Source organism: Cynoglossus semilaevis, chromosome 14 (genome assembly GCF_000523025.1).
Source record: "Cynoglossus semilaevis isolate Cse_v1.0 chromosome 14, Cse_v1.0, whole genome shotgun sequence".
Taxonomy (NCBI): domain Eukaryota; kingdom Metazoa; phylum Chordata; class Actinopteri; order Pleuronectiformes; family Cynoglossidae; genus Cynoglossus; species Cynoglossus semilaevis.
Window position 1 is genome coordinate 841,699 of NC_024320.1, and position 26,037 is coordinate 867,735.

The 26,037-nt window shown below is 39.2% G+C and overlaps 2 protein-coding genes across 11 annotated transcripts in view; one reads left to right on the plus strand and one right to left on the minus strand.

The window, feature by feature from the left end:
• The window catches only part of LOC103389085 (ephrin-A5-like), a 1,154,841-nt gene that overhangs the window by 108,426 nt on the left and 1,020,378 nt on the right, over positions 1–26,037 (plus strand). The gene's annotated exons all lie outside the window — the stretch shown is intronic.
• The window catches only part of tcf4 (transcription factor 4), a 189,288-nt gene continuing 164,407 nt past the window's right edge, over positions 1,157–26,037 (minus strand). For 3 of the 10 annotated variants that reach the window (XM_025062761.1, XM_025062762.1, XM_025062758.1), the window contains 9 exons: positions 25,083–25,153; positions 24,830–24,908; positions 21,642–21,721; positions 20,820–21,029; positions 11,202–11,352; positions 7,534–7,699; positions 5,074–5,303; positions 4,541–4,685; positions 1,157–3,274 (listed from right to left, as the gene is read on the minus strand). In XM_025062761.1, the coding sequence (XP_024918529.1) occupies positions 3,226–3,274; positions 4,541–4,685; positions 5,074–5,303; positions 7,534–7,699; positions 11,202–11,352; positions 20,820–21,029; positions 21,642–21,721; positions 24,830–24,908; positions 25,083–25,153 (1,181 nt within the window). In that variant the 3' untranslated portion in view covers positions 1,157–3,225. Of the gene's footprint in view, positions 3,275–4,507; positions 4,686–5,073; positions 5,304–7,533; positions 7,700–11,201; positions 11,353–20,819; positions 21,030–21,641; positions 21,722–24,829; positions 24,909–25,082; positions 25,154–26,037 lie in introns of all 10 variants that reach the window. The other 7 variants (XM_025062763.1, XM_025062759.1, XM_017038413.2 and 4 more) reach the window with 4 other exon arrangements.

Genomic DNA, 26,037 nt, shown 5'->3' on the forward strand with positions numbered 1-26,037 from the left:
AGCCAGAACTCGCTGTCTACTTACATTTAAGTGTACAGTACATTAAATACAGTTTTGTTTTGTTTTTTTTTTATCCAAAAAAATACTTTTTTTTCTTTTTAGCTTTTTATTTTTTAAACTCCCAGGTCTGATAAAAAAACCTGACTGCATAGAACCTAACGACTAAGAACTGGTTTCCCTAAGCTTGCATCCTATTAAAAGGTAAATGTCCTCCTCTGGTAACTTGAATGATATGAACTCTAAAAAGGCACATTGGTAGCAGTGAATGTTCAAATTGCATCGATGGGACCATTCAGGATGGGGCGAGATTGACAGTGGAGAAGGGTGAGGACTCTTGTACAAATAAGGCTTAGGAGTTGACGTAGCAGTGACGACGACACGGAGAGTTCAACCAAAGCCAGTTTCATGGGGGAAGAAGAGTGAAAAGGGGGGGTGACACCAAAAACATTGGACACTTTTGCAGATTGTCTAATTTAAGATTGGTTTGTGATCAATCCAGTCACTTCTCTCAAGTCACCTTAAAAAGCACCATGTCCTGGTTTTCTTTCTCAAACTTGTTAAAAAAAACACTTGTATAAAAGTAATCAGATTGGACGCATCTACCAACACCTCGGCAATTTGAAGAGACCACACTCTATAAGCAGATGTTATTAAATAGGGTTTGTTACTGGAACTCCTTCAACCCGAGGCTTATGTGAATCCTGAACCTGTGATCTCTGCACAGACCCCGGTTCAGCCAATCCAGGAACGGTAAACTAACCATATCAACTGATCTCCCACAGCTGCAGAATTCTGCAGCACACTTGAGCGACGTCGAGCTCCTGATGTCACTTCCTACCCTAAATTTTCACTGTTGTCCATTACCACGTGTCAGACTTCTGTGTTATTACGTCGAGCTCCTGATGTCACTTCTGACCCTAAATTTTCACTGTCTATTACCACGTGTCAGACTTCTGTGTTATAGATGTTAAAGATGCAGCTCACGGTAGCACACTAAAGGTATTCCTGTTTTCTGACCCAACCCTGGATAGAACAAAACACAGAAGTTGAACCAAGGAAATTACGTGCCCTTCTAACTGTTGTGTCTGACTACTGTGGTCTTCTGAAACATACCAACTTTTCCTCCTACTTAGTAAGACACAAATACCAAATTTGATTTTTTTTGGTACTTGGAGTGGAGTGACAAATGTTAAACCAAGGAGCCCTCCAATAAAAAATGATGCCGTCCTCACCCCAGTGATTGTTCCCTCACTTCCAATATTGTGAAATCTCTACCTGGACCTTCTGACTCTCTGTTTTTTTTTTCTCCCTCAAAACTCTAATTCCTCAGGATTAAGGCCCTGCCCTAATCCTACTATCGCTCTTCCTTAACTCACCCCATCTCTCACAGTCAGTTTAGGCCTTTAGGGTATAGGCAGCACTTGACTGAAGTAGATTGCATTTTAGGGAATGTGCTAAATGTAGAAATCGAGTTCACTTCAGTGCTCAGTCTAGCCCTCTTTTCTCTCATCTCCTGCTTCTTCTGTTGGTCCGACTTTCCATTTCGAAGTCTCTGCCATTCCTACCAAGATAGTCTTGATGTTTCTGCCAGGACATTCTTGATGTTTCAAGGTCAGCGATAGCAGAGAAAAGGTTCCAGAAAAGCATTTACTTTATATTAAAAGTACACTTAGAAATGAGTGCATGATTCTTTCTCCTTGTCTTTTCTGTGGAATCTGCTCAGAACTCCTCCTCAGAAACCGCTAGATGATTGGTTCAAGAAACGACTCTACTTCCTCTTTGCCTTGCTTGGCTGTGGGTCTCTAAGAAAAGAACTGCTGTGGGTTGTGTAGACACTAAATCATCACCATCAATCGTCATTTTGCTGCGGTACAATATTAAAAATACATTGACATAATTGGATATTTAATACTTAGTATTTAAAACGTTTTGAAGGGAATGCTTTTGAAGGGTACGTTTGAGTCCCTTTTTGTTTAGCCCCGCCCAACATTTCGATTTTCATGATAGTCAAAATGCAATTGCGAACTTCTTTTTGCTATCGCTCGTAGCATATTCACACAGGCAAGCGTTGGTGTAGATCTATTGGATCGCAGGCGTTCACTAGTTCAAAAACTTGCTGAGCTCAGTCAATCAGCCCACGCTTGCACCAGGGAACAGGACAGTCGGAACCCAGTGAGATCGTGGTTCTACCTTACTCATGGGAGTGTTGTGCTTCTACTATTTATTGACAATTTCTTCCTAATACACCTGCTGATGATGCAACAGTTAACAAATATGTTTTAGCATTAATTGCCTGTGCAATTCAAAATACGGGTCACGGCCTGAAACCCCACTGGAGCAGTGCCTGTGTGAAGGGACTATCGATGCAACCAGGTTTTTCCTTAAAATCTCTTCTGGTATTATTCCGTTCTTCGTGTTGATGTGCAAAGGATGTGCAGTGAGTATGCAGTCTACATCTGCAACGTTGCCCCGGAAACTTTCTCTTCACCGTTTGTGTAGCTTTGTAATCTCTGCTTGTCTCGATCTGATTCTTGCATCCTGGAGGAGATCAGGCACAGCTTCGTCCACAGTGTGGCGTTAGATTGCCGTTCAGTCAGAGATGCGCCAATGTTGCCTTTGACAACCGCTGCGCAGTGTTGTTGCTTAAAAAAAAGGGGGGGAGGAGGGGAGTTCAAACACTTTGTGATATGTTTTGATCCATCCTGGACAACCCTAGCCTCCACACGTCCTGCATCCAGTTGAACTTCTTCAAACAAGGTTTTTATCTTTTTTTTTTTGTTTTCTCATATATATATTTGTACTATATATATTTATATAGAGAGAACATTTTGTTATTTAAAACAGGGAATGCTGATATAAACAAGGAGCACAAGAGGAATTCCGTCGACGACGTTGTCCGTTAGAGTCACTTTGCATGAAACGATCCCACTTGTCGCTGCTGTATTTACGGCGGCTGAGTGTTTTTTAACATCTCCACACACAAAAAAACCCCAGCATCCGGTTCACTCCGGCTGCTGCTGATGATACAAAGCGATGAAAACCACTGATGCAACTTTGCAGTTTGTGTTCTGGACAAAAGGCGAACACAAGGGCGAAGAAGAAGAAGAAGAAGAAGAAGAAGAAGAAAATGAGCAGAGTGATTGTAGACAATAAATGATAGATGAATAAAAAGGCTGATTGGTCAGGCTGAAGTAATTTGATTGCTGGACTGCCATGGAAACGACGTCAAAGGAAGTGGTCGGTCATCGTCCTGATGAACTCTGACACCTTAGACCTGAAGGTAAGGGGTAAAAAAAGGAAGGTTTAATGTGAAAACGTTAAACAGAAATTCCACAAACAAAGACACGTCCTGAAAAATCAACCAGATGATTTCTTTACATTTCAGTTACTGACCCTTGGTGATTTGGTGATAATCCTGAATAATATCCATCATGCTAAGTTATCATTGCTCCCCCTTGCTCTTGTTCTTAACACCCTTTAATTTTCTAATTGTTGCTCTAATACACGATCAGTAAAACTTAAAGCCCACCATGTGTTTGTGAAGGCTTCTGGTCAGTCACGTCAGACCAGGCCCACTGAGAACAGGGCAGTAAATAAGCCTACGACTAACAAACTGAGACTACAGTGTTCCCTCTTCTATCACGGTAGTTGTGTTCCAAGACCCGCCGCGAAAAGGGAAAATCCGCAAGATAGTTTTTATATTATTTACGTATAAAATGATCAGAGAGTTATATAAATGGGGATATAGCAAAACTTCCGCGGAACGGTTACAAAAAATATCCGCGATGTACTGAGGGAAGTAGAGCCGCGGAAACTTTCGCGGAACGGTTACAAAAAAAATCTGCGATGTACTGAGGGAAGTAGAGCCGCGATATAGAGGGAGCACTGTATTGTCAAACTGCTTGCGAGGGACTTATCGGTATTGTTGAGGACAATGGCTTCACCAAAGTTTTGTAAGAAACTCTGCCAGTATATGGTCAAATAGACTTATCAGTCATTAAAGGACATTTTTTAAGATCTCGTTACGTCTACTTTGTTGCGACTTGAATGAACTGAAACTCACACAGACCAGCGTTTCTGTAACCGCTCGGTTTTTACTCAGATAAGAACCCAGGTGTTCCTTGGTCTGTGCTTAATCCTGCTTCTTTTCAATGAAGCTTTTGATTCTCCAAAACTAAAAACACGGGTGAACAAGTGCAGCAATTTAAAATTCTTTAAGTCTCTCTCTCAAGTTTTGCAGGAGAGAGTTTTCGGTTAAATGGAAAGTTGTTGTTGTTTTTCAGAAAAAAAAAACAACCAACAACCCAAACTATAGAAACTCACTTAGTCAAGGGACATATCAAGATCTGTGTTACTATTCCCACATTATGATCTGCCCTCATTACCTCCAGGACTGAACTGTTTCTTTGCAGTAGCATTACGAAAGCAGCTCAAAAGAAATATAAGAAATTCTGCTCAGAGGTAAATGGACAGTAGCAGAGTTTTCCATAAGGGGAAATCTTCTGACCATTCAGGGTAAAGGAGATGTTGCTGCTTTTACATTTGTCCCATGGGGTTTGAACCGTCGCCCATGGTGGCAGCATGGTGGGCAGCCGCCAATGACAGAGGAGTCCCATCTGATGTCACAGTCACCTTCTCCTCCTCGCGCCGCTTCAGACAGGCTGCCTTAGGATTCAGGTTTCTTTCTAGAAGGGGGGAAGGAAAAAAATGTCTGACTAAGTCATGTCTGATAAAGGAAAAAAACGGGGTCAAAAATGTCTGACTAAGTCATGTCTGATTAAGTCACAGTAGTGATATTAAAACCTAAAGGCTAAAAACTTTGCCCTGCTTCAACTAAATCAATGGGGTAACTGCTGCCCTCTCCTGGAGACTCTAGAGCAGTACTGGTGTCCTTCTTTAGACTTTTGCAAATTACTCATTGTTGTCTATGTATTGTCCTAATTTATCTCTACCTAAAAGACAATTTTCCTACAGAGCAGCAATAGATCTGTACACACTATTTAGAGGTACAATACTTTAAAAAAAAAAAGCAATAAACAAGAAAGCTGAAGTTGTATAAATGACCCTTCGAACCTCTGACTTGTTGCTCAAGACTGAGGATGACCGCCACAGCCTGGTGCAGGATCAGTAACTTGGTCTGAGGTTTGTCGCTTTTCAGGTGTAACTGGACCATCCTGCCCAGCTCCTTGAAGGCCTCGTTGATATCACGGACACGGAGGCGCTCCCGGGCGTTGTTGGCCATTCTTCTTTCCCGCTCTCTCTCCATTTTCTGTTCGGGCGTCAGGTCCTCATCATCATTGTTGCTACGATGACCAAATAGGGGTACAATGGGGAACAGAATAGGGAGGTGGGGAGGTGGGGGGTTGAGGATTAAATACCCCGGCTAACGTCTTTTTTTATGATCCAAACTCAAAACAGACTGGCTGGGTAAAGGTAGAACGTCACTGTTGAATTAATATACTGGCTTTCAGAGCCAGTTATTTCAGTCATGCTAAAACTTTATAATATTTCCCCTGACTTCATCCTTACGTGACCAAACTGTACACACTATATCTGAATAGTTGCTATTGTACCTTCAGGCCTTAAGAAAGAACAGAAACAACTTCCCTTCTCAACTTTCAGGTTGCTAGTCAAACACTAAACTCTAAACTGTAGGACTTTTCTAGGAAATGTTTTTTGTCATTGCCGGAACCTCTATATTGGTCCATTTATCTCCAAGGAGGCCACGGAACATAATATGTTTGTACTTGTCTTTGATCCTCACTGTTTAGAGGTGTTAACAGTAGCAAAGTCTTCATTAGAAATGTGTACTAGTCTTCTTTTGTTTACGATAAGTACATTCAGTTATATGTATGCCAACACTTCTTAGGAGTCAGTGCTAATGCTAATAACTGCAAATTTAATTTTTCAATTTGTAAATTGGCCAATAATATTGGTTTGATATATTAACAACTCAACCATTTACTACAGACGTACTGTAAGTACACTTACTTAAGTGTGAAACCGTTGTGTTTGTCCACAGCTAACGCTAGTCAACATACTTTTAACAGCAGACTTTTCTAAATTTCACTAAATCGTCATTATGCGTTTTGTTTTAGAAAAGATAAATGTCTTAACAACAACCAACTCTGCCTAACAATTAATACTGGAACACGTGTTTAAATACAAGGGTATTGTACTTATTTTTCAAACAGTGAACATCATCATTGTTAAAATCATGACCGCCAACATCATGAAAAATCTTAGGGATTGGGAACCAAATGTTTCTGATTTCATTCATCCTCCAGGTAAAGACAATTACACATGATAAAAAAAACCCTTAATTTATAATTGGAAGGATGAAGGCTGCTCAGCTGCAAAGGACAACCCTTAGTTCATAATTGGAGGGATGAAGGCTGCTCAGCTGCAAAGGACAGGAAACCAATGTTGAGGCCAAATTTAATGTGATAGTTTGATTTTAGTTTTTGGATCACAGAAAACTGTCCACCTGGTCCTCAGTAGGAAGCAGCTCTTCTTTGACAATATTGACTGTGGGCTCTACTCTCCTGTGTGACAAACAGTTAAATCCAGGCACAAGACCGTGGAGAGACAGACAGAATCAATCTGGAGGTCTGCGTCCAACAGGAAGCTCCCCTGAATGGTGTGAAATTCAAAAGGGCAGAGAGCTCCCTGATTGGCCGAGATCATCTTCGTCTCTGTGTTTTTTTTATTTTTTTATTTAACTGCTTCTCATCACACTTGGTCACTTCATCAAAGTCCAGAGGCTGGGTCCCAAACCACACCTGAGTCCAGGTCCTTCCCGGAGTCCAATCTTTCCAAACATGACTTATTTAAACAATGGATCGTTAAAAATAGGTCGAAGTTGAAATGAGGCTAAGAGAGGAAGCTATACTTAGTCAGACCTACATTAGTTGTGCATGCCCCCTAGTGGCCTTCAGGAGCTAGAACCAGCAAACGTCACAGTCATGATGACGATCAGCAAAAATTGCATCTATTATTTCATATTTTTATATCAGATCATGACTTGATTCAAGTGCTCCTTTATTATGTAAACTGTTCTAATGCACAATAGGATTTAGACAATTCTGAAACTTTCTCACTTAAAATAAAATCCAGTGACTTTACACCACTGCATAATAGACTTTTTGGTCCTCTGTTTATCTCTATCAGTAAGTTGAAATATACTGATCTCTAAGTCTGGCACTTTATATCCATAATTCTTATTTCTCTTAGTCACTTAAATTTAACAAATGTAGAGGATGTTGACCCACAGCTGTGTTTACATCTGCTATCTTGTCTTATACTGGAAGTCCAAACTGCAATCAAAAATGTGTGGCCCCTCAAGGCTTCTTCCTCAAGGTAATCATTTTTACCTCTGACAGACATGGTCTGTCAGGGATGGGGTTTTAATTTGAAATAATAGCCAGTGGAACAAAGAAGGACTCAGAGCCGAGGGTGTGTTTGGGAATTTCTGCGTCCCAGCCCAGCTGTGAGGTTTGATGGAAGCGAACGTCTGTGAGTTGGCGGTGTTACCTAGATCTTGACCTCTCAATTGATTTGAGATCCTTGGAATCGATGTCCTCCTTCTTGGTGTCCAGCGGCTTTGTGTCCTGTAGCAGGTTCTCATCTCCCTCATCCTCAGACTTAATGTCAGAGCTGACAGACGAGGTGCTCTGGCCCTGGAGGCCTCCAGACAGAGCTGCAGTGGGAGGACAAATGGGTTAAATGTAGAAAAAAAAAAGAAAAGTTTGAACCTACTTATATATATTGCTGTTATTGGCTCATACTGATCTCTTTGTGAAGCGATTTGACACCTGATTGGTTCAAATTCAAAGTACTTTCAAAGTTAATTTGTACTGAATTGTATATAGTATTAGTACCAAGTTCGTCAATAGTCGACGACAACTATATTTATTTATTTAAAAAAACCTCGTTCCATCGTCCAACATGCACCGTTAAACACATTTCGCATGGCATCCAGATCGCAACTAGCGGAGCGGACGACTTTGTTTATATACGCCATTTGTTGGGCTGTGCTCCATTTGCTTTCTTGCGTTTGTGTTGTTTTTTGGGAAGTCAGACTTTTCTGATGTTTGGTTTTGGTTTTTGTCCCAGATCATGATATTACCACTGTGTTATTGTAGGTCAGTTCTTATGTACGTATGTATGTGAGCTCCGACTTACAGTGACTATCGAGTTGCCTCACAGTGTACGAGCGAAATTCCGACGTAAGTCGAGGACCCCCGTAAAGGAATTCCTTATATATTTGAGAATGTTGAGGTATTTGTCCATCAATAAATGATATATTAATTGCATATATTTTATCTATATTTATCTCTCTTTTCTTTGAGACCAATGAAAACTTTGTACCTGACACGTAGTCCATCTAATAAACACCTAACCCTAACGACTGAAAACATGTTCACGAGCAGCAGAACTAACACCATTTCCACAGAGACCTCCATTCAGAGTTCCTCTGTGCTCCAGTGGCTCATATCTATGCTTCCTCTGGAGCCCTTTGTAAACCTTAAAACTTGAGCCATTATTATACAAGTTTCAGGAAAAAAAAAAAAATTTTAATTTTAGAATATCTCCCTTACCCTACAAAAACAAAAAAACAACCAAAGCAGCATAGATAAATTAGAAAACACATGAGTATGTTTTTTCTGGAACAAACAGACAAACGAGCTATTTCAACTCCGAGGAGAAAAACTGTGGTTTCACTTCCAGGAATAAACCCAAAACGTAATGTGACAATGAAAACTGGAGAGTGCTGCATGTGCAGGTTGGAATCTCTTAATAAAGTCACACTTGTGGTTTTATTTAAAAGAAGCAGGTGCAGAATCTCCCACTACAGCAAAGTGCTGGCAAAAAAAAAACAAAAAACTGTGGCTGCAGACCATTTGCCTCAGCGTCCTGCTTCACCCTGTAAGGATTTTTTTATTCCCAAAAATAATGACCATCTCAGAGCACACTGTCCCACTTACTTAATATATGACCACTGACTAAAAAAAAAACAAAGATTCAACAAAAACACAGACTAGAAAAACCATTGTATGACTTCAGTAAATAAAACAGTTGTTTTGTAACTTTCTTCTTTTGCTGTTCTCCTCTACAAGGTGTTTTATATTCTTAACTGCTAATTCAAAATATTGTGTGATGAATTAGATTAAAATGTATTTATATCTAATATATATGTGTATATATATATCAGATATAAAAATATGTGTTTTTTTCAGTTAAAAAAGGGGATAAAAATGTTAAATTGAACTGTAATTAAAACAAATGTATTTATATTAAGTACATGTCATAGGGTTAAAAATCTATTAATAATACTGTGCGTAAAATATACATTTAGGCGTCCTTGGGTGAGAGAAAGGCGCCTATGAAATTAAATATATTATCGTTATTATTATAGTTATTTCAGATACCACTGTAGCTGTTAACATGCTAGCATGCTAAATGACAACTCATATGAGTTTTCATTTAGGTGTTACACAAGTGTAAATAAAATAAAAAATAAACATATTCAGAAAAGTAAGTTCGCAAAATAAAGTCCGTTGCTGAGATGAAATCAACGCAGAAAAGAAAAAAATCTCAAGTCAACATCCAAGATGGCAGCATCTCCCTCTCTCTCTGTCTGAACAGTGCTCTCTTTATTCCGCGTCTGTATGGATCTGCTATTGGGACGCTGCCAACATCACACACACATAAAACACGCACACACACACACACACACAAATGTCGGCCATTTTGGATCTCCTTTTTCCTGACTGGAGGCATTTTGTGAGCAGCTTTGAGTGACGGCTTGTGTTTGGTTTGTGTGTGCGTGTGTCCTGCCGCCGCACAAACACCATGTGTTTGTGTATAAAATGCACCGTTTTTCAACTCTCCAAATAATTTTTAAAAAATCACTTGGTCCGTCTCAGAGGACATTTTCAGAAAAAGGCCCCAATGTTTTCCAATTAAAAATTGTTAAAATTGTATCTGAATGTCATCGTTTGTGGTCAGGTTAAAAATTGATCAATTTAAAAAAAAAAAATGAACATGTTAAAATTATTATGTCTCTGAGTCCGTGGGCTTCGTTGTAGCCAGAGAAAACTGATGTGTTGTAGTGATTAATGCTGTTAAAAAAAACAAATCTGAAGACAGCATGGTCAGCAGATGAGATGTTGTAAACCTTAGCTTGATTTTAAAAAAAAAGAAAAAGAAATAATATAAGTATTTTGACTTTGACCACTAATCTAAGGTTAAGGTGTATTTCATTCTGTTAAAGTCAAATAATCAAAACAATATCCCTTTCTCCTTGCTGAAGTAAATATAAAAACCATTTGAAAACACAGTAGCTCTGGATCATAAAAATCTCCGTCCAAAAGTGATTTCACATCTCAGGATTTATGTTCCGTTGCCTCCGTGCTCTGCAAAGATTAGGCGAACCACCCATTTAAGTTATGCATGTGTAGTCAGATATATAAACCACCCATATTCCCCCCAGAGAGATAAAATCTCATAAAAAGATAAATTTAATTCAAATCCAACATTTATTGTTCATAAATTTTTTAAAAATGAAAGACCTGAGGAAAGCGTTGCTCTGCCAATGCTTGAACTTTTCCTGCCAGGAAAACATTTTAATATCCTTTATTTACTGCCTCCACACACTCAAATGTGTGTGTGTGTGTGTGGATATGTGTGTGTTTCTCACACTCATTACACACTTGGCTGTGGTTGCTCCTGTTCGCTGAACTTTGCTGCCAACAGACTTATTTTCAGCCTTTTAAAACCAACTCAGGGCTAATTTGCTGCACTGCTCACTTATATACACTCCATATTCTCACAACACAAGCACACACACACATGCATTCATGTACACGCACACACAGAAGGGGCAATAAAACTAAAGCTGAACGCAAACTAAAACGCCAATATTTTTTTTAAAGACCAACAATTTTCTGCTTCATAAATTTGTTGAACGTACAGTCCTGCACACATCAACCGATTGTCAGGATGGAAATAACGCTCACTTTACAGAATGAGGTGGAACTTACAGAAACGTCTCGAGTCACTACCAGAACAACATACCATTTTATCGTTTTTTTCTACCAGCTACTGATATTCTTTACGTATTTTGAATATCACTAGAGCAGTTTTGGAGATCTTGCAGTAATGATGGTAAATTAGTACAAGTGTGCACTGTGACGTACCACGGTATGGGTCAGGCTGGCTGAGGTCCGGTGAAGTGGCCGACTGAACAGGCAGCTGAGGCACAGAAACCTGACCGGCCATCGAGTGTGCTCCTCGCAAGCCGCCACCGCCGACGCCACCGCCACTGCTGTCGTCTCTATGAGAACCCACCTGTGAAAACGAACACAAGTTAGACAAATAAACAAGCAACACATTTTTTTTGTACCTGCATACATTTCAGGGAGAGATAGGTAATACATATATGTAAGTGTAATACATATATGTAAGTATTGACATCAGGGATGTAATACATATATGTAAGTATTGACATTTGCAAATATACAGACACAATTTGAGTATTTAAGATTCAAATTTCTGTCGCTTATATGTAACGTGGGAACTTTTTTTTTAATCCTGAAATGTCCTTATGGCTAAAGTTAAAAATGTACTGAATGTCACAAAACTAAGAAAAAGGCCAGAGAAGTCATTCTCATTACAGCTATGTTCATTTTTCTTTTTTTTTTTTCATGTGTGAAACCTTCGTCCAGATTTTGGCCGTGATTAAAACCGCGACCACAATAATCCATGACCTAAATTACTGTCAATAGCAAGAGCAGCTGTTTTTAATCCCTCATTAGCAAACATAACAAAGAAGCAGCTGGTTCATTTATAAACGAGTTCAATTATTAACTCTCTTTCTTTGCTCTAAATGAAGTTTTACATTTTCCTTTATGTTCCCCCTGTTACATTTTTATCTTTCTTTCTCTTTAGATCCTGCAGTTTTCCCGTTGGCCAGTAGAGGGCAATATCCACCTCTTAATGCCTGTATCCCTGTAGGTCCCCTGTATTTCTCTTTCCTCAGGTCCCTCTTGTCCCTCTTTCACATTTCCTTAAAAATACACGTTTGTTGACGTTTGGTTGGAGATGAGGACGTGTGGATTCATGGGGACATTTCTTGAGGTCCTCATAAATGGAGGAGGTCCTTTAAGGTTGAGAGTTCCTCGTAAGATTCAAGATAGGATTTAGGCGTTAGATTTTTTTTAGGTTTTTTTTTTTTTTTAAATCCTCATGTCTGACAAGTATATTTAGTAGATATATATATTTTTTTCTTTTAAGTGTGTTTCCTTGATTTTATTGTAAGTTTTTAAGCCACTGCTGTGGGGAGAATGTGTGTGAATGTGGGAATCAGACAGATGGAATGGATTCAGCCAAGCACACACACACACACACACACACGCACGCACAAAGGAAGGCAGCACAACTGACAATTATCTTAATGCCCATATGTTTAATTGTGGGATTTCTAATTCCCAGAGCATCGAGCAGCTTCCAGCAGGGACTCACTGTTTTGGCACGAGATGGGACTCATTCTGTGTGTGTGTGTGTGTGTGTGTGTGTGTGTATGTGTGTGTTGCCAGTTTTCTTATTGCATCCTGTGGTTGAGAGTTTTTCTCTCTCCCTAACTTGAGCTCGGTGGGACGGTTGGGCGATAGTAACCAGTCTGGACAGAATATTTAGACTGACGTCAAACACGATTTCTCTCTGTGTGTTTTCTAATGACCAATGTGACTGAATGGTATTTTTGTTTTGGCTTCAAATATTATTCTATGTTAACCTTTAGATATGTCATCATTTCGATATTAAGTGAGATATTATATCTTTGCTAATTTATTTGTGAATATTTGCGTTTATACCGTGGTGCTTTGATTTTTTTTTAAGCAAGTTTGGCTCGTCCTTGTACATGTTTGGCCTTACGTTCTCCTATTTTATGGCTAACTCTAAGCTCAATACTGTTGCATTTCATTTATATTTATGAGAACATTGCAACGTCAAGGTTAATTTACTTCTTAAAATCAGAAAATGCAGTTGAATTTTTTTTGTTGTTTTGACCACAGTACAAATATATAGTTAGTCTGAACTGGAATATCAAACCCCTGAGTTTGCATTAAAGTCTACTAATCCAGAAAAGTCTCCTCCACCACATGCTTGGTGCCTTTACGCAAATGTCACAAAATGTCGACCTGATTCTCAGAGTCTCTCTGTGTGTGTGTGTGTGTGTGTGTTTGTGTGTTTTGCCCTAAATCTTTTTATCTTTGTGCTCGTTGCCTTTTCTTCTCTAAATCTTTGTTCCTCATCATCACCGGCATCCTCAAACATGACATGGCAGCAGAGAGGAAGACAGTGAGAGCGTGCCATGTATTTTTTATGGGAGGCCTTAACATTTTAACAAGCACTGCTTCAATGATGAGGTAAGGCGAGGAGACAGACCAAACAGAATTATCTAAATAAATTACAAACGCGTATCTCGTGGAAAAAGGGCCCGAACTATATCATCTATATCGCTGATTTAGGTCGGAGAAAAATGAAGTAGAAGTGATTGACGGTGTGAACCCCTTTCTAGAAATAGCCACTGATGTGAGGGTCCAAATAACTGCATTCCACAAAAAGGAAGTTAGCACAAAAGTTTAGCTCAGATACTATAAAAATATAATATTTACCATGAGGAAAATTTAACACAGGAACAACTAATGCCTGGTTAACTATAACAGCCATTATAATAACAATACTATAAATAATTGCTAAATTAGCTCAAATTAGCGTGGACAAAACCTGAAGAATAAGTACATTGTGAAGCAAAGGTGCAATTTATGTAGTAAATATGGTGTAATATTTGTTATAGTTACATCAAATTAAATAGTTGTTTGAATTTTCTTTTTTTTTTTTTTTTCTCAAAGGATGCAAACTTGTCTACGGAAGGTTGCGGGTGCCACTGAGGTGCACTGAGCCTCAGCTTGAGCTGCCCCCCTGCTCACTAAGGTGATGGGTCAAAAGCAGAGGACAACTTCATCATGTGCTGTGCATCAGTGACAATAATTCACTTTCATTCCAGTAGCGGGAACGGAAAAAAAAACGTGGACAGTTTCTTCACGCATCACTGTTAAGCTCTGGTTTCACTGCCAACAATTAAAACACTTACCCTGGCTGTAAATCACAGGGGTAAAAAAAAAAAAAACCCAAAACAAAACATGTAATTGGACCTTGAGTTGAACATCACTTTGTGGCTGTTTATACTTGTTTGGGGGAAGTGGGGGGGTTTGTTGTAGTTTTTTGTCAGAGCTGTGTTCAAGGACACTCCAACATCTGTGTTTGTGGTATTTATTTTCTTCACAGAAAGGACAAACTGTGAAAAAGAATACGGTGGATATTGTTGATAGGTTTCTCCTCGCCCTAAAAAAAAAAAAAAAAAAGGTTCCTGATTAGCATCCAAATAACCCAACTAAATGTCAGGGTGTCCTTGTTCCCACAACAACAAGCTGTATTATCAGACTTCAGTGAAACACAACAAATCTACCTGAAGTGTGAGAAAGCTGTTACCGTCAGAACACGCAACACTTTTGTTGCCGAACAGGGATTTAAGGCTGGGTTGGTTAAGGTGACGGAAGCTTCATTTTGAATTCCTAAAGGTCAACACTAAGGACTTCAAATCCTTAACTTGAACTTCCGTGACCTTTGAACCTAGGCTATTCAGCAAAGATGCCAAGGGCTGAAAGTGGCCATGACATCAACTTTTTTCGAGTTACATCCCTTCAGACCTGTGTTCTGTGACTCGAACTCTGACTCTCAACCTTTAGAACTCAAATCAAACCTACATTTTTTTTGTCTCTCATTTAAAACGAAGAAGCCCAGCTGGCGTCTTGCGTCTTTTACAAAATCGCAGACATACACCTAATGATGGCAACAACTGGGAAGCAAGAATCAGCTATGAATAAAAATGTAGACAGATGGATTTCTATTAGAAAATATGGTCGGTTTACAAAGTGGCACAAACTCGAGGTGAGATCTTTAAACCACTATAGTCGTTGACTTCTCAGTGTTCAAATCCAAGTCTGAACGACAGCCACCAAAGATTCGTTTCCAGTAGAGTTTGAATTGCCTCAACGCCTCAACGGTGCTGGAACGTGCTGTACTCCAGGACCGTAACAGAATACGAGGCAGTGCAGGTGTCTTAAGGACAGTTTGTCTGTTTAATACCTGATTAAACAACTGGATTCTAGTAATATGGTACACAGCGTTGACTATGAGACAGGAAGACCTGCGACTGTAGTAATTGTTGTCTGGAACCTTCAGTGGAAAAAAATGTCTTCATTTAAAAGTGCTGTGAGTGAAGAAGAAAGAAATTGAATTTTTGGGTCAAACACGCACACACACACATTTGTCTTCTTGTTGAAGACAGTCTGGACCTGTGTGTCTGTCTGAGAGACACGGAAAATGGACTCTGCCAATTCACTTCTTCTGTACGTTGGGATATTTCAGCCTCAATTGACCCAGTTATTTCTGCAATTTTCATATGTCCTTTTTGATTATTGTTGCTGAAACACACACGCGCGTGTGTGCGCACACACACACAGACAGTTTCATTCATGTATACAGGGCGGGACGGAAAATGTCTTCATCTGGATTAGCTAGGAGATTCAAATATATTGCTCTGAAATAAATATTGGAATATTGAAAGAAAATCCTTACAATCCTACAATATACAAACAGAAGAAAAAAAGAATGGTTTGATATGGAATACAGAAAACCGGGGGATAAAGTACAAACAGAAGAAAAAAGAATGGTTTGAAGAATGGTTATGGAATACAGAAAACCGGGGGATAAAAACTCGTGTTTTTAGTAGAAAACTGTGTTGTCTGGAGTCTACGCTGTGCAAAAATGAAACAGAAAGCACCTGCAGTTCCACACACACACACACACACCCACAAACATAGGGCTCTTAATGTTGATGTTGGATTACCACTGAGGGAAAAGTGCAGCAACATTTTCCAGAGTCTCCGCGTGTGTATGTTTTTTCTCTCCATTTTTTGTTTTTACTTAGAAAGAAATTTGTGACACGAATGGACATCAGACCGGTGTTCTGCGTGAAATGTCAGAAAAGGGGAAAACGAACGAGCAAAGAGGGAAAAATCTGTTCTTGTGTAAACATTACATCACAAGTGAACGGACATTTTCAAAAGCCCGGAATGTTCGAAGATCCAGTTCAGATTAACGGGCCAGAATACAACATAGAAATGGAGTTAGTGAATGTAAAACTGCCGAATTAATTCACTTCAGATTATCGATGTGTGAAGATGTACGGGACATTTTTAAAACTGAGAGAACCTGAGGATTAAAGACATGATTGTGTTTTACAGCTAGAGTGAATTAAATGATCTTCTATTTCACTGGATGTAGAACAGAGACAGGGACATTTATTTGCAGTAAAAACTTTTTTGCCTGTTTCACGGTTGAATCAAACTAAAGGAAGGAAAGTGAACTAGTTGTCATTGGGACACGGCACACCACTGTCTACAACCAAATGTGACCTCTGCTTTTAACCCATCACCAAAGTCAACAGTGGGCAGCTTTAAGCACCCAGGCAGCAGTGTATGGGGACGGAGCCAAGCTGGTGGACTTAAACCTGAAGCCTTGCGGACCCAAGTCTACTTCCTTAACCAGTAAGCCACCACTGCCTGATAAAAGATGGATAATAGGAACAGATTAATTCACCTATTTTTTCCCAGTTGGCTTTTTATCAATAGGTGTTTGTTAAATATTGGTTGGTTTATTGGTTTATATTTTCTGATTACAGACTGACGTGGTTTTTTTTCGTCGTCCTTTTTAGCCTTAGGCATTGTTTTAGCATTTTTTCGGCTAACTTTTGTTACTGTTTTGTTTATTTTGCTTTTGACCTTTTTAGCAATAGGTACTTATGACAGTTTAACAGGGTAACATTTTTTATCTATTAACCTTTCAACTTTTAGTTACATGTAATTGAATATTTTAACATTCGAAAAACTTTTCGGGTCTGATATCTTATAATATTATATAGCATTTTTTTTTTCTTAATTTTCAAATATATTTTCCTATTTTCACTACACCTTAGGACCTTGATAGAGACATGTCACGTCTAATCCAGTAAGATATTGGGGAAAATCAAAGTGTTTACAGCAGCAAAGTACAGTAAAAAAATGTAAAAAAAAAAAAACCGGAAGCTATAGCAATATTAGCTCGCAGATTTTACAGTAGTAGTTTGTAACAGTAAAAATGCTCTCTTCCTGGGACAGCAAAGAGATAACTTTCACGTAAAACCCTAAGCATGGCTAACCCGCCGCAAAAGAGTAATTTGCTGCTGACGCATGCAGTGTGCGTTTCTGGTCCTTAAGCTCAGATCGATTTTATTGGGCGAGCGCTTCACTCCGACGTTTATATCTATTATGTATTTTCTCTGTGGCTGCTTGAAGCCAGACATTCAAACAGCCATACTTTAACTGAACTATTACTTTAATAGCGTTGCATTATGACTATATGTGTCTAAGTGTATATAGTGAATTCCTCACTCTCTCTCCCACATCAGTCTACCACCTGTTTTCCCAGAGTTATGACCTCAGCCTGCAGGCTTCTCTGTCTCACACGCTGCCAAACTACATACAGCTGTGTCTTTCTGTGAGTGTGTGTGTGTGTGTGTTTTACAGCAAGAGAGAGAAGAGGAGACACAAAGAGTCCAGGTTAAGGAGAAAATAACAAGAAAGTGGAAGGATTTCAAAGGAAATGCAATGTGCATGTCAAAAAAAAAAAAAAAACCTTGTACGAAATCGAAGAGATGACGCAAGACGAGAAAACGCCACGAAATCGTAGAAAAGGTATTTGAAAAATGATAAAAGGGAAGGTAAGAAAGAAGAGAGAGAGAGAGAGAGAGAGAAAACACGAACACAATGGCTTCATTTTCACGGTGACGTCACTGTTTCCACTTCCTGTTGTTTTGGCCTCCACCAGTTATTGTTTTTAATAATGTCTGAGTCTAATGAGTTCTGCGTATTGTTTTGAACTTCCTGTTTCCATGCTGTACCTATAGCGTTTTAGCTGCTACCATTTTTTGGGTCATGTTCTATTTAGGTAAAAAAAAACAGCTACGTGTGCAAAATGTTCAGTTCAAGTATCTCTAAATACAAATGTTTTCATGCAGCTACGTGTGCAAAATGTCCAGTATCTCTAAATACAAATGTTTTCATGATTCTTAAAGCGACTCTTTAATAGAAAATGAATAAAACCCAAGTCTTTTGAATGTAGTTTTGGTTTGAAGCTAAGGTTAGCTAAGAGTGGCTATACTAAAACCATGATTTTTTTTTTATATATAGAGTTATATTTTATTTTGGTCTGCTAGAAGTCATACACAGTATGACATATATATATATATATATATATACTATATATGATATATAGTATGAGTATGAGGAGGACAGTCCGTCGTTTAGGTCCCCAGTTTTCCTTTAAGGACCGATATTAAGGTGGGCTGTCATGTTTTGGTCCCCGCAAAGTCAGACGGCTTTCCACCGCTCATACTCGCTTGTGTGCTCAGACTTTAAGTAATGCGACTTTCTCAGTTCTTTTGCCAATAATCCACTGCCCAAATAAAGACACAAACACACACACACACACATCCTAATAAATAAACACTAAACAGTTCATAAGTGTGTGTGTGTGTGTGAAAGTTATCCAAAGTAAACACTGATTTTTTTTTTTTTTTTTCACTCCACATCCTTCTTTTGAATTAATTATTCTTTTCCCGCTGGTTTCACACGTATGAAAACACACATTTGGAATCGTGTCAGAAATCCAACTTAGAAGACATTTGTTAAAACATCACCTTCGGCAGAAGGTAAACTCTCAAATGTTTTCTTAGGCCGACCGTTAAGTTGTTTAATAAAACCTAGAGCCATATTTGATTCCGTGTGTGTGTCTCAGGAGGAGGAAGAGAGGGTGTGAACCACCTCCACCTCCACATAAAGAGGAAAAGTCATTTAGAGTACACATAAATACTACGATCCTGAAGCCGAGCAGACAGTAAACACTTTTAATCAGTTCATAAAATCACTTAAGCTAAGGAGTGTATTCCAGGCTGATTAAAATCTTATTTTTAGTAATAATACAGTTTGTTTTCGTTAAATATAAATCCTGATGCACGTGTTTACGGTTTAGTAATTGATGTATGTATATTTCAAAGAATATTTGCTTTATTTGATTTATTACTTCTACCACTAAGAATAAAATCTATTATTTGTTGAGAACTTTTTTTTTTTTTTTTTTACTGTTTTTTTTTAATGTAGCTCCAACTGTGGAAAAAAGTGGAAATTAATATTTGTTGTAAAATCAAAGCCTGTGTTACTTCGATTCGACGGGATCAAATTTCATTAAGTCGATTCTGGGTATGAGACTTCCTGTGCGTTCCATTAAAGTGACAGCCACGTTTTTAAGAGGCTCAAACCTTTTCCGCTTTTCATCATGAATTCTATCACGTTTCTCCAGGAAAGGACTCAGAGATCCGGTCTAGAACTAGAAATTGTTGCAGCAGCTTGTTGTGGCTTTTGCTTAGTTTGAATGCACGTGTGTGTGTGTGTCTACTTGGTGGAGCTATACTTGTGGCAACACTTCTTTAGATATAGTGCTGTGGAGACATCTTGTCCTTACCGGGACAATATGCTTTAGATATAGTGCTGTGGGGGACATCTTGTCCTTACCGGGACAATATGTCTCCACTGGGTGAGAGGGGACAGAGAGGCTGGAGAAGGAGTTAGGATTAGAATTAGGGTCAGATTAGAGTGAGAGTGAGGATAAAAATGAGGAATATTTTTGTGATAGCAAAGGTTAGGTACTTTGTGAAGATCGGTCGCAGAAAACACACAAAAACAAAGTGTGTGTGTATGTAAAAACAGCTTTCAACAAACGTGTGTAATACAGAGCCAGTGTCTCTTCATCCTGATTCTCTCCCTCTCTCTCTCTGTCTCTCTATCATCCTGATTCTCCCTCCCTCTCTCTCTCTGTCTCTCACTGTTCTACCTCTCCTTATGTCACGCAGCTGTTTGGTTCTTTATGTTTATTGTTTCAAGTTGAATTAAAAAAGGAAAGGGCCTTCAAATGTGGAAAATATTATGACCGCCTTCCTTCATGGTTTGAGCCCAACCTTCTTTCCTCTCTTCCTCTCCTCGCGTCTGAGCTTGAACATGATGTTTGTGTAAATGACCTCGTGACGTTTCAGAGGATGTGGGCTTTAGCGGGGGATGTTTGTTGTTTGAGGGGAAACTCAACTGGTTATTAGGCCATGTTAGACTTTTAAAGCTGCGCTGTGATCTTGTTTTAAATGTCTGCAGACACAACAGCCGCAGCAGCGCCACAGAACGTCCAGTTTGCAAGGAGTGAAAAAAAAAAAAAAGAGAGAAGTCACCAGAAAATGAAGCCTTGTGCAGGAAATGTTATATCAAGCACCTCAGCTGTAATCAGCTGCCACAAAACACCAATCAGAAAACATCTGGATGACGTCATAGCCTATGAGGGAAGGTCTAAAAATGTTAAGACAAATTCGAAAAATAAAAAGGTGTCACCTTTTCATGTCTAAAATGTGTTGAGCTGTGTTGGGTTTTCTTTCGTCAAGTTCTTTGGTTTTTTGACCTAAACTTGAAAGCAAACCTGTTCAAAGGAGTACTGGAACCAGATTTAATTTGAGAAGATGGAGGGAAACAGCTCCGTTATTTTCATGAATAAAGTTTTTTTTCTTTTTGTCTTAAAACTTTTTGACTTCCCGTTATCCAGAATGAAGATTTTACCATCAGGGAGTGTCTGTTGGCTGACAGAAGTCCTGTCCCGTATCCACTGGCCAGAGCACCCATGGCTCCGTTGTGCGTGTGTGCAGCACTGATGAGGTTGTGCATGTCGCCATGGCCGCTAGGCATACCCGTGGACGGCCCCACTGCGTGGCTCCTCAGTACGTGGATGGCGTCATCCAGACGCTCCAGACGGTCCTCAATACGACTTTGCTGCAGAACATAGGGAAAAAAGTGAAAAATCCCATTTGTATGTTGTAGACATTCTGGACAAACTTCAACAACACTGGTCTTCTTTTTGACCCACGATGGGACCGGAATATGGGTCAGATAAATATGATTTGGCATCTCAAATTTGTAATACAAAATGTGGCTCCCTTATCTTTTATTCACACTAGATTCCACTCCATTCTTGGTTAAACTTTGTGGGCCTTGTTTTGAATACTGGATTTGGGCCACATACCAGTCAAAATCTCTAACCAAAGCTTCACTCCTATGGCTCAAACATTGGGCTAGAAAAGCATCCGCCGTTGTTGAAATTAGGGATTGGTTGATCCCATACTCAGGATCGGTCTCGTTCCAATATTGGTCAAAACTCTTGACAAAGATCTTGCATCGGAAAAAACCACTACAGTCTGGCTGAACTAAAGTTTGTGCGGCGTGCTGTAATTCAAAGTTCTTGTAATTCAAAGTACTTCTGGTACTGATTCTGATCCTTGGTCGCCGTTTGTGGCCCACGTTCTCCTAACTTTAACACTGGTCTATGAGCAGCATACAATCTCGTACTCCGTTAAGAAAATGTACTTCTTCCAGGCATGTTCCTACCAGTGAGTGAAGTGGAGCCTCGTAGTTTGGTGAAGATGGTCCCTGTCCACCATTCCTCGACCAAACAGCTGAACTTGGAGCTAGGAGAGAGGAGACGAGGACATACAATTACGACAGGAGACGGGGGAGACTCAGTTTATCACAAAATAAGATTCTTTTGTGTTTTCCATCAGAGACTACAATCCTGTGTAATCTGTGTTGGAGTACAACCCCCTCTGACACTGCACAGGAGGATACATGTCCAAGAGTGGATTACTGCCCAAATATTTCTGTCCTTTCATGTGCCGAAATAAAAAAGAGAACACCAACCACCAGAGAGGAGTCTCTCATGCAGCCCACTCGTTGTGCTCGGGCATAATAGACGGCGAGATGAAGAAGAAAAGACAAAAACAAACATATCTCGTAGCAGAAATGCTAATATCAGGCTTTTGTCTTTGAAAAAGCTACAAGTGGTTGATTAGCATTGGGCCCTCTGCAGGATAAACAAGCCTTTGTGTCTGTGTTTTTGTGTTTTTGACAGCACTCTGAAGGGTTGAATCTGAAACGATGATAGGCCTCATTAGCAGGTAGAAAGATAAAAGAGAGGGAGAGGGGGACGGAGACGCGCAAATTTGCATTAGCACGAGAGGCTCACGGAGGACAGGCCGCGGAAGAGAGCGACTTCAGTAAGGATGTTCGTTTGATGAGATGGTAAGTTTGAACAGAAATGTTACAGTAAAGACACAGAGATTGAGGAAACGACATAGGATCGCAGATGTGCGTTATATTTACGGCTGGGAAAGGGAAGGTATGTACTGTAGCTGTTAACACTGAGGATGTCTGAGGTCCGAGGTCCGGAGGTTCTTACTCATCTAGGTCAGTGTTTCCCAAACCTTTTTTTTCTGGGGACCAATATTTTAAAAGTCACGAACCTTCGCGACCCAAGTCAATAGACATTCTTCGTAAACTCCTTGGCAACATGATGCGAGACGACCCACCCAAAAAAATCTCTTGCGAACCACCTGAGGGTCGCGACCCAGTCTTTGGGAAACAATGCTCTAGGTCATCTTATCCAAAAATAGTTACATTGGGGGCAACTGGACAAAATGGGTTTATTGAAGACGTTTCACCTCTCGTCCAAGAGGCTTCTTCTTCAGTTCTGGATCATCCCGATCAATGACATATCAATATTGGCCAATCAATTTCTGATTCCGATATCGACCATTACCAATATGTGCAGCTGTTTGAATTTTAAACATTTCACCTTTTGGCCCTAAACACACATTGAGAGCACACTGTTAACAGGTTTTCACAAGGTTAGCATGAGTAAAAATCTCTGGATCCAATTTTGTTTTTTGTTTTTTTGGAATACAACGAACGAGGGACACGCATCTCCTCTCCATCTTAAGTCCTGTCCTTCTCACCCGCACCTCTTCTCGCTGCTCTCCCCCCTTGTAACTCTGATCTCATCTCATTAGCCCCCGTTTCTCCGCTTTATTGTCTCCTCATTCCGTCTCCACCGCCTTTTCTCTTTTCCCCTCGTCTCCTTTATCCATATTACATGCTCATTTCCATATGCTAATGAATGAATAATCACCTGGGTACATTCATGTGCTAATACAAATATGTGTATTAAACGACGGGGTAAATTATTCTTGGTCCAAACGTTGTAAAACACCCCGGCGGAATTAGCCCTGGATATCAATTTGCATGTAGTTTGCTCTAATAGGCTTCATTTCTAATTTGTAAAAAGTGGAGTAAGTCTGACACAATGATAAACACCAATTATGCTTTAGCAGGCAATATCTCAGACAGCTATAATGATGAGGGGAAGGAGGAGGAGAAGGAGAAGTGTTTCGCAGAGCTTGTAGGTTTGTGAACAATTTGTGGAAGTGGCGGCGTAATTAAAGCGATCAGTCACCAGGCGTGGCGGAGAAATATCCAACGGTGGGTGCCACAGCGAAAATTAGAGATAAAGCCAACGCAGCTGTTATTAGGAGTTCATTTTTCATTTCGAGGAGTAAGTACAGAAGAAAATATGGCAACAAGAGGAGGAGAAGTATGGGGAAAAGTGCTTCTAACTCTTGGTAAGTTTTCAGATTCTAAACTCAGGGGTGGAGTCATGTCTGTGTAAAGAAAATGTTATGACTGTTCAATATTATCAGCCAACGGATGTTAGCCGATATTAGCATACGTATGCGATACTGGTAGGTATCGTCATTGTTTTTTCTTCCAATATTAAAAAACTTGATAAGTTGAAATAAAATTAGTTGAAATTAGTTTTAAGGTGAAAGATAATTATTGTCATTATTGTCATATATTGATAAATTGACAATTTATCAATATATGTTGATTGTCGGATTCAAAAACTAAGTGTTTTGACAATATCGGCATATCAGATATCGGCAACCGGTTCAATCGGAAATCCCTAAAAATGTACTTTTTTAGAAGGCGTCTAAAAAAAATGTCATTTTTGTGCCTAAAGTCTTAAGAGTTTTAGTCATATCCAAGTCATTTAAGACAATTTCTCAAGGCATATTAGTCAAATCTCAAGTCGTTCACATTTTTGTGTCCAATCAGTTTTAGTCAAATCTCAAGTCACCTTAAGTCATTTCCACAACATTCTTGTTCAAAGTCCAGTCCAAAGTCTTTAGAAATGTTGTTGTTACAGTTTTAAACATGGTTGTGTTAAGTCCAGCTCTTTTGAATTTGAAAGTCGTCAACTCAGTGTTGCTACTTCTAGTTTGTGTCTTGTCAAAAGTATTTTAAACCCGGTCGCTGCAAATATGGACAAAGTCAAGTTTGGATAGAAAAAAATGTATCCATGTGTGGATTATATATATTTTGGTTTTTTTTATTACTGTTTTATGTCTTGACTTAAATTCAAATAAATGATATAAAAAAGAAGGCTCTAATGCAATGATTTGGAACGAGGCCTTCTTTTGAGCCGGGAAGTTTTCAACTCGTGGCTCGAGTTGATTGAAAACACGGTCAGGACTTAAGTTAAACAACAGAACCTCAGAGTTTGCCTCAAATGGTCATTTTGGTTTGAGTCCTGTCCAAGTCTGAAGTCAGCTCTGCTTCTGGCTTTGGTAGAAACTGGCCCAGTTTCTGCCTCTGCTGCTGCTGCTGCTGCTGGTGTTGTTTCACTGTGACATGTACTGTATATGTGGTGTTTTCAAAGGACCTGAGAGGTTGCGTGTGTTTACCTGTGAGGGAGGGCGGGGATCCAACAGGAGTGGAAGGATTGGACGAGAAGCTGTTGTTCGTGTGGTCTGGAGAATAAATCTGGAAAAAGACCAAAAAAAAAAAAAATGATCAGGGACATGTACAACGTCTGACCCAGATACTGACAAACTATATTTACTTCATTAGAGATGGGGTTTAAAATCACAAAACCAGGTATTTGTAGCATAACATTTTATATCATCAGTCCTGTGCGGATGTTGGCGTTGTACTCACCGATGCAAGTGCTTTCCCTAAGGCGTCTCCTGTCTGGGAGCTGCTGGCTGCTGCGCTCTGTGGCCGGTTTGCTGTGAAAAGACACACAAAAACATGTATTTGTGTATTAACATACTGTATATCTGGCTGTAATTTTTTTTACAGCTGTCGCAGCAGGAGATGATGAAGTGAATGTAAGTCAGTCTATACAGGAAATCAGTATTTTAATATATATCTTATATATGTCTGTAACACAACCGAGTGTTGTTTATGGCTTACTCTCATAACAAACAATACTAATTAGTAAATGAAAAGGCTAAACATTCAACACCAGATATTTGACTAGTTTCGGAATTTTAAACTTTATGATTGGGACTGAAGTTGAACAAAAGATATGAGAAAAAGATTTTTTTTGAAGTTTTTTGAGAGGACATCTTTGTTCCTAAAAACTAAAAAAAAAAAAAAAAATTAATTAATTTGTTCCAGCCCAAATATACTATTGAGAGAGAGAGAGGGAGGGTGTCGAGTGGAAAAATGGAGCTCGGTTGATCACTCGTAACTCGATGTTTTCTTGTATCGTGAAGGAAATCTTAGCAATAGCAATAATAGCTTACTTGTACTTTGGAAAACTTGTATTTCAGGTAGCTTGATATTTACTATATTTAGGTTATATGTGTGAAAATAAAGTGATGTTATATATTATATGAAAGTTGTTAAATGGCTAGTAGTTATCATATTGATTGATTAAGTGGGCTAAAAAAATGTATTGAAATCAGTATTTGAAAAAAAATAATGCCAAGGTAGTACACTGTTTGGTACCTTTGTGTCAGCGGCAAAAAAAAAAAAAAACCCAAAAAATGAAGAAAATAACACTGTTGAACTTGTTAAAAGGACAAAATGACTAAAAAATTAAAAATAACAAAAAAAAAAAAATGAAAAAATGTGTCCCTGCTGTCACCACTCAGGTCAGGTTCAG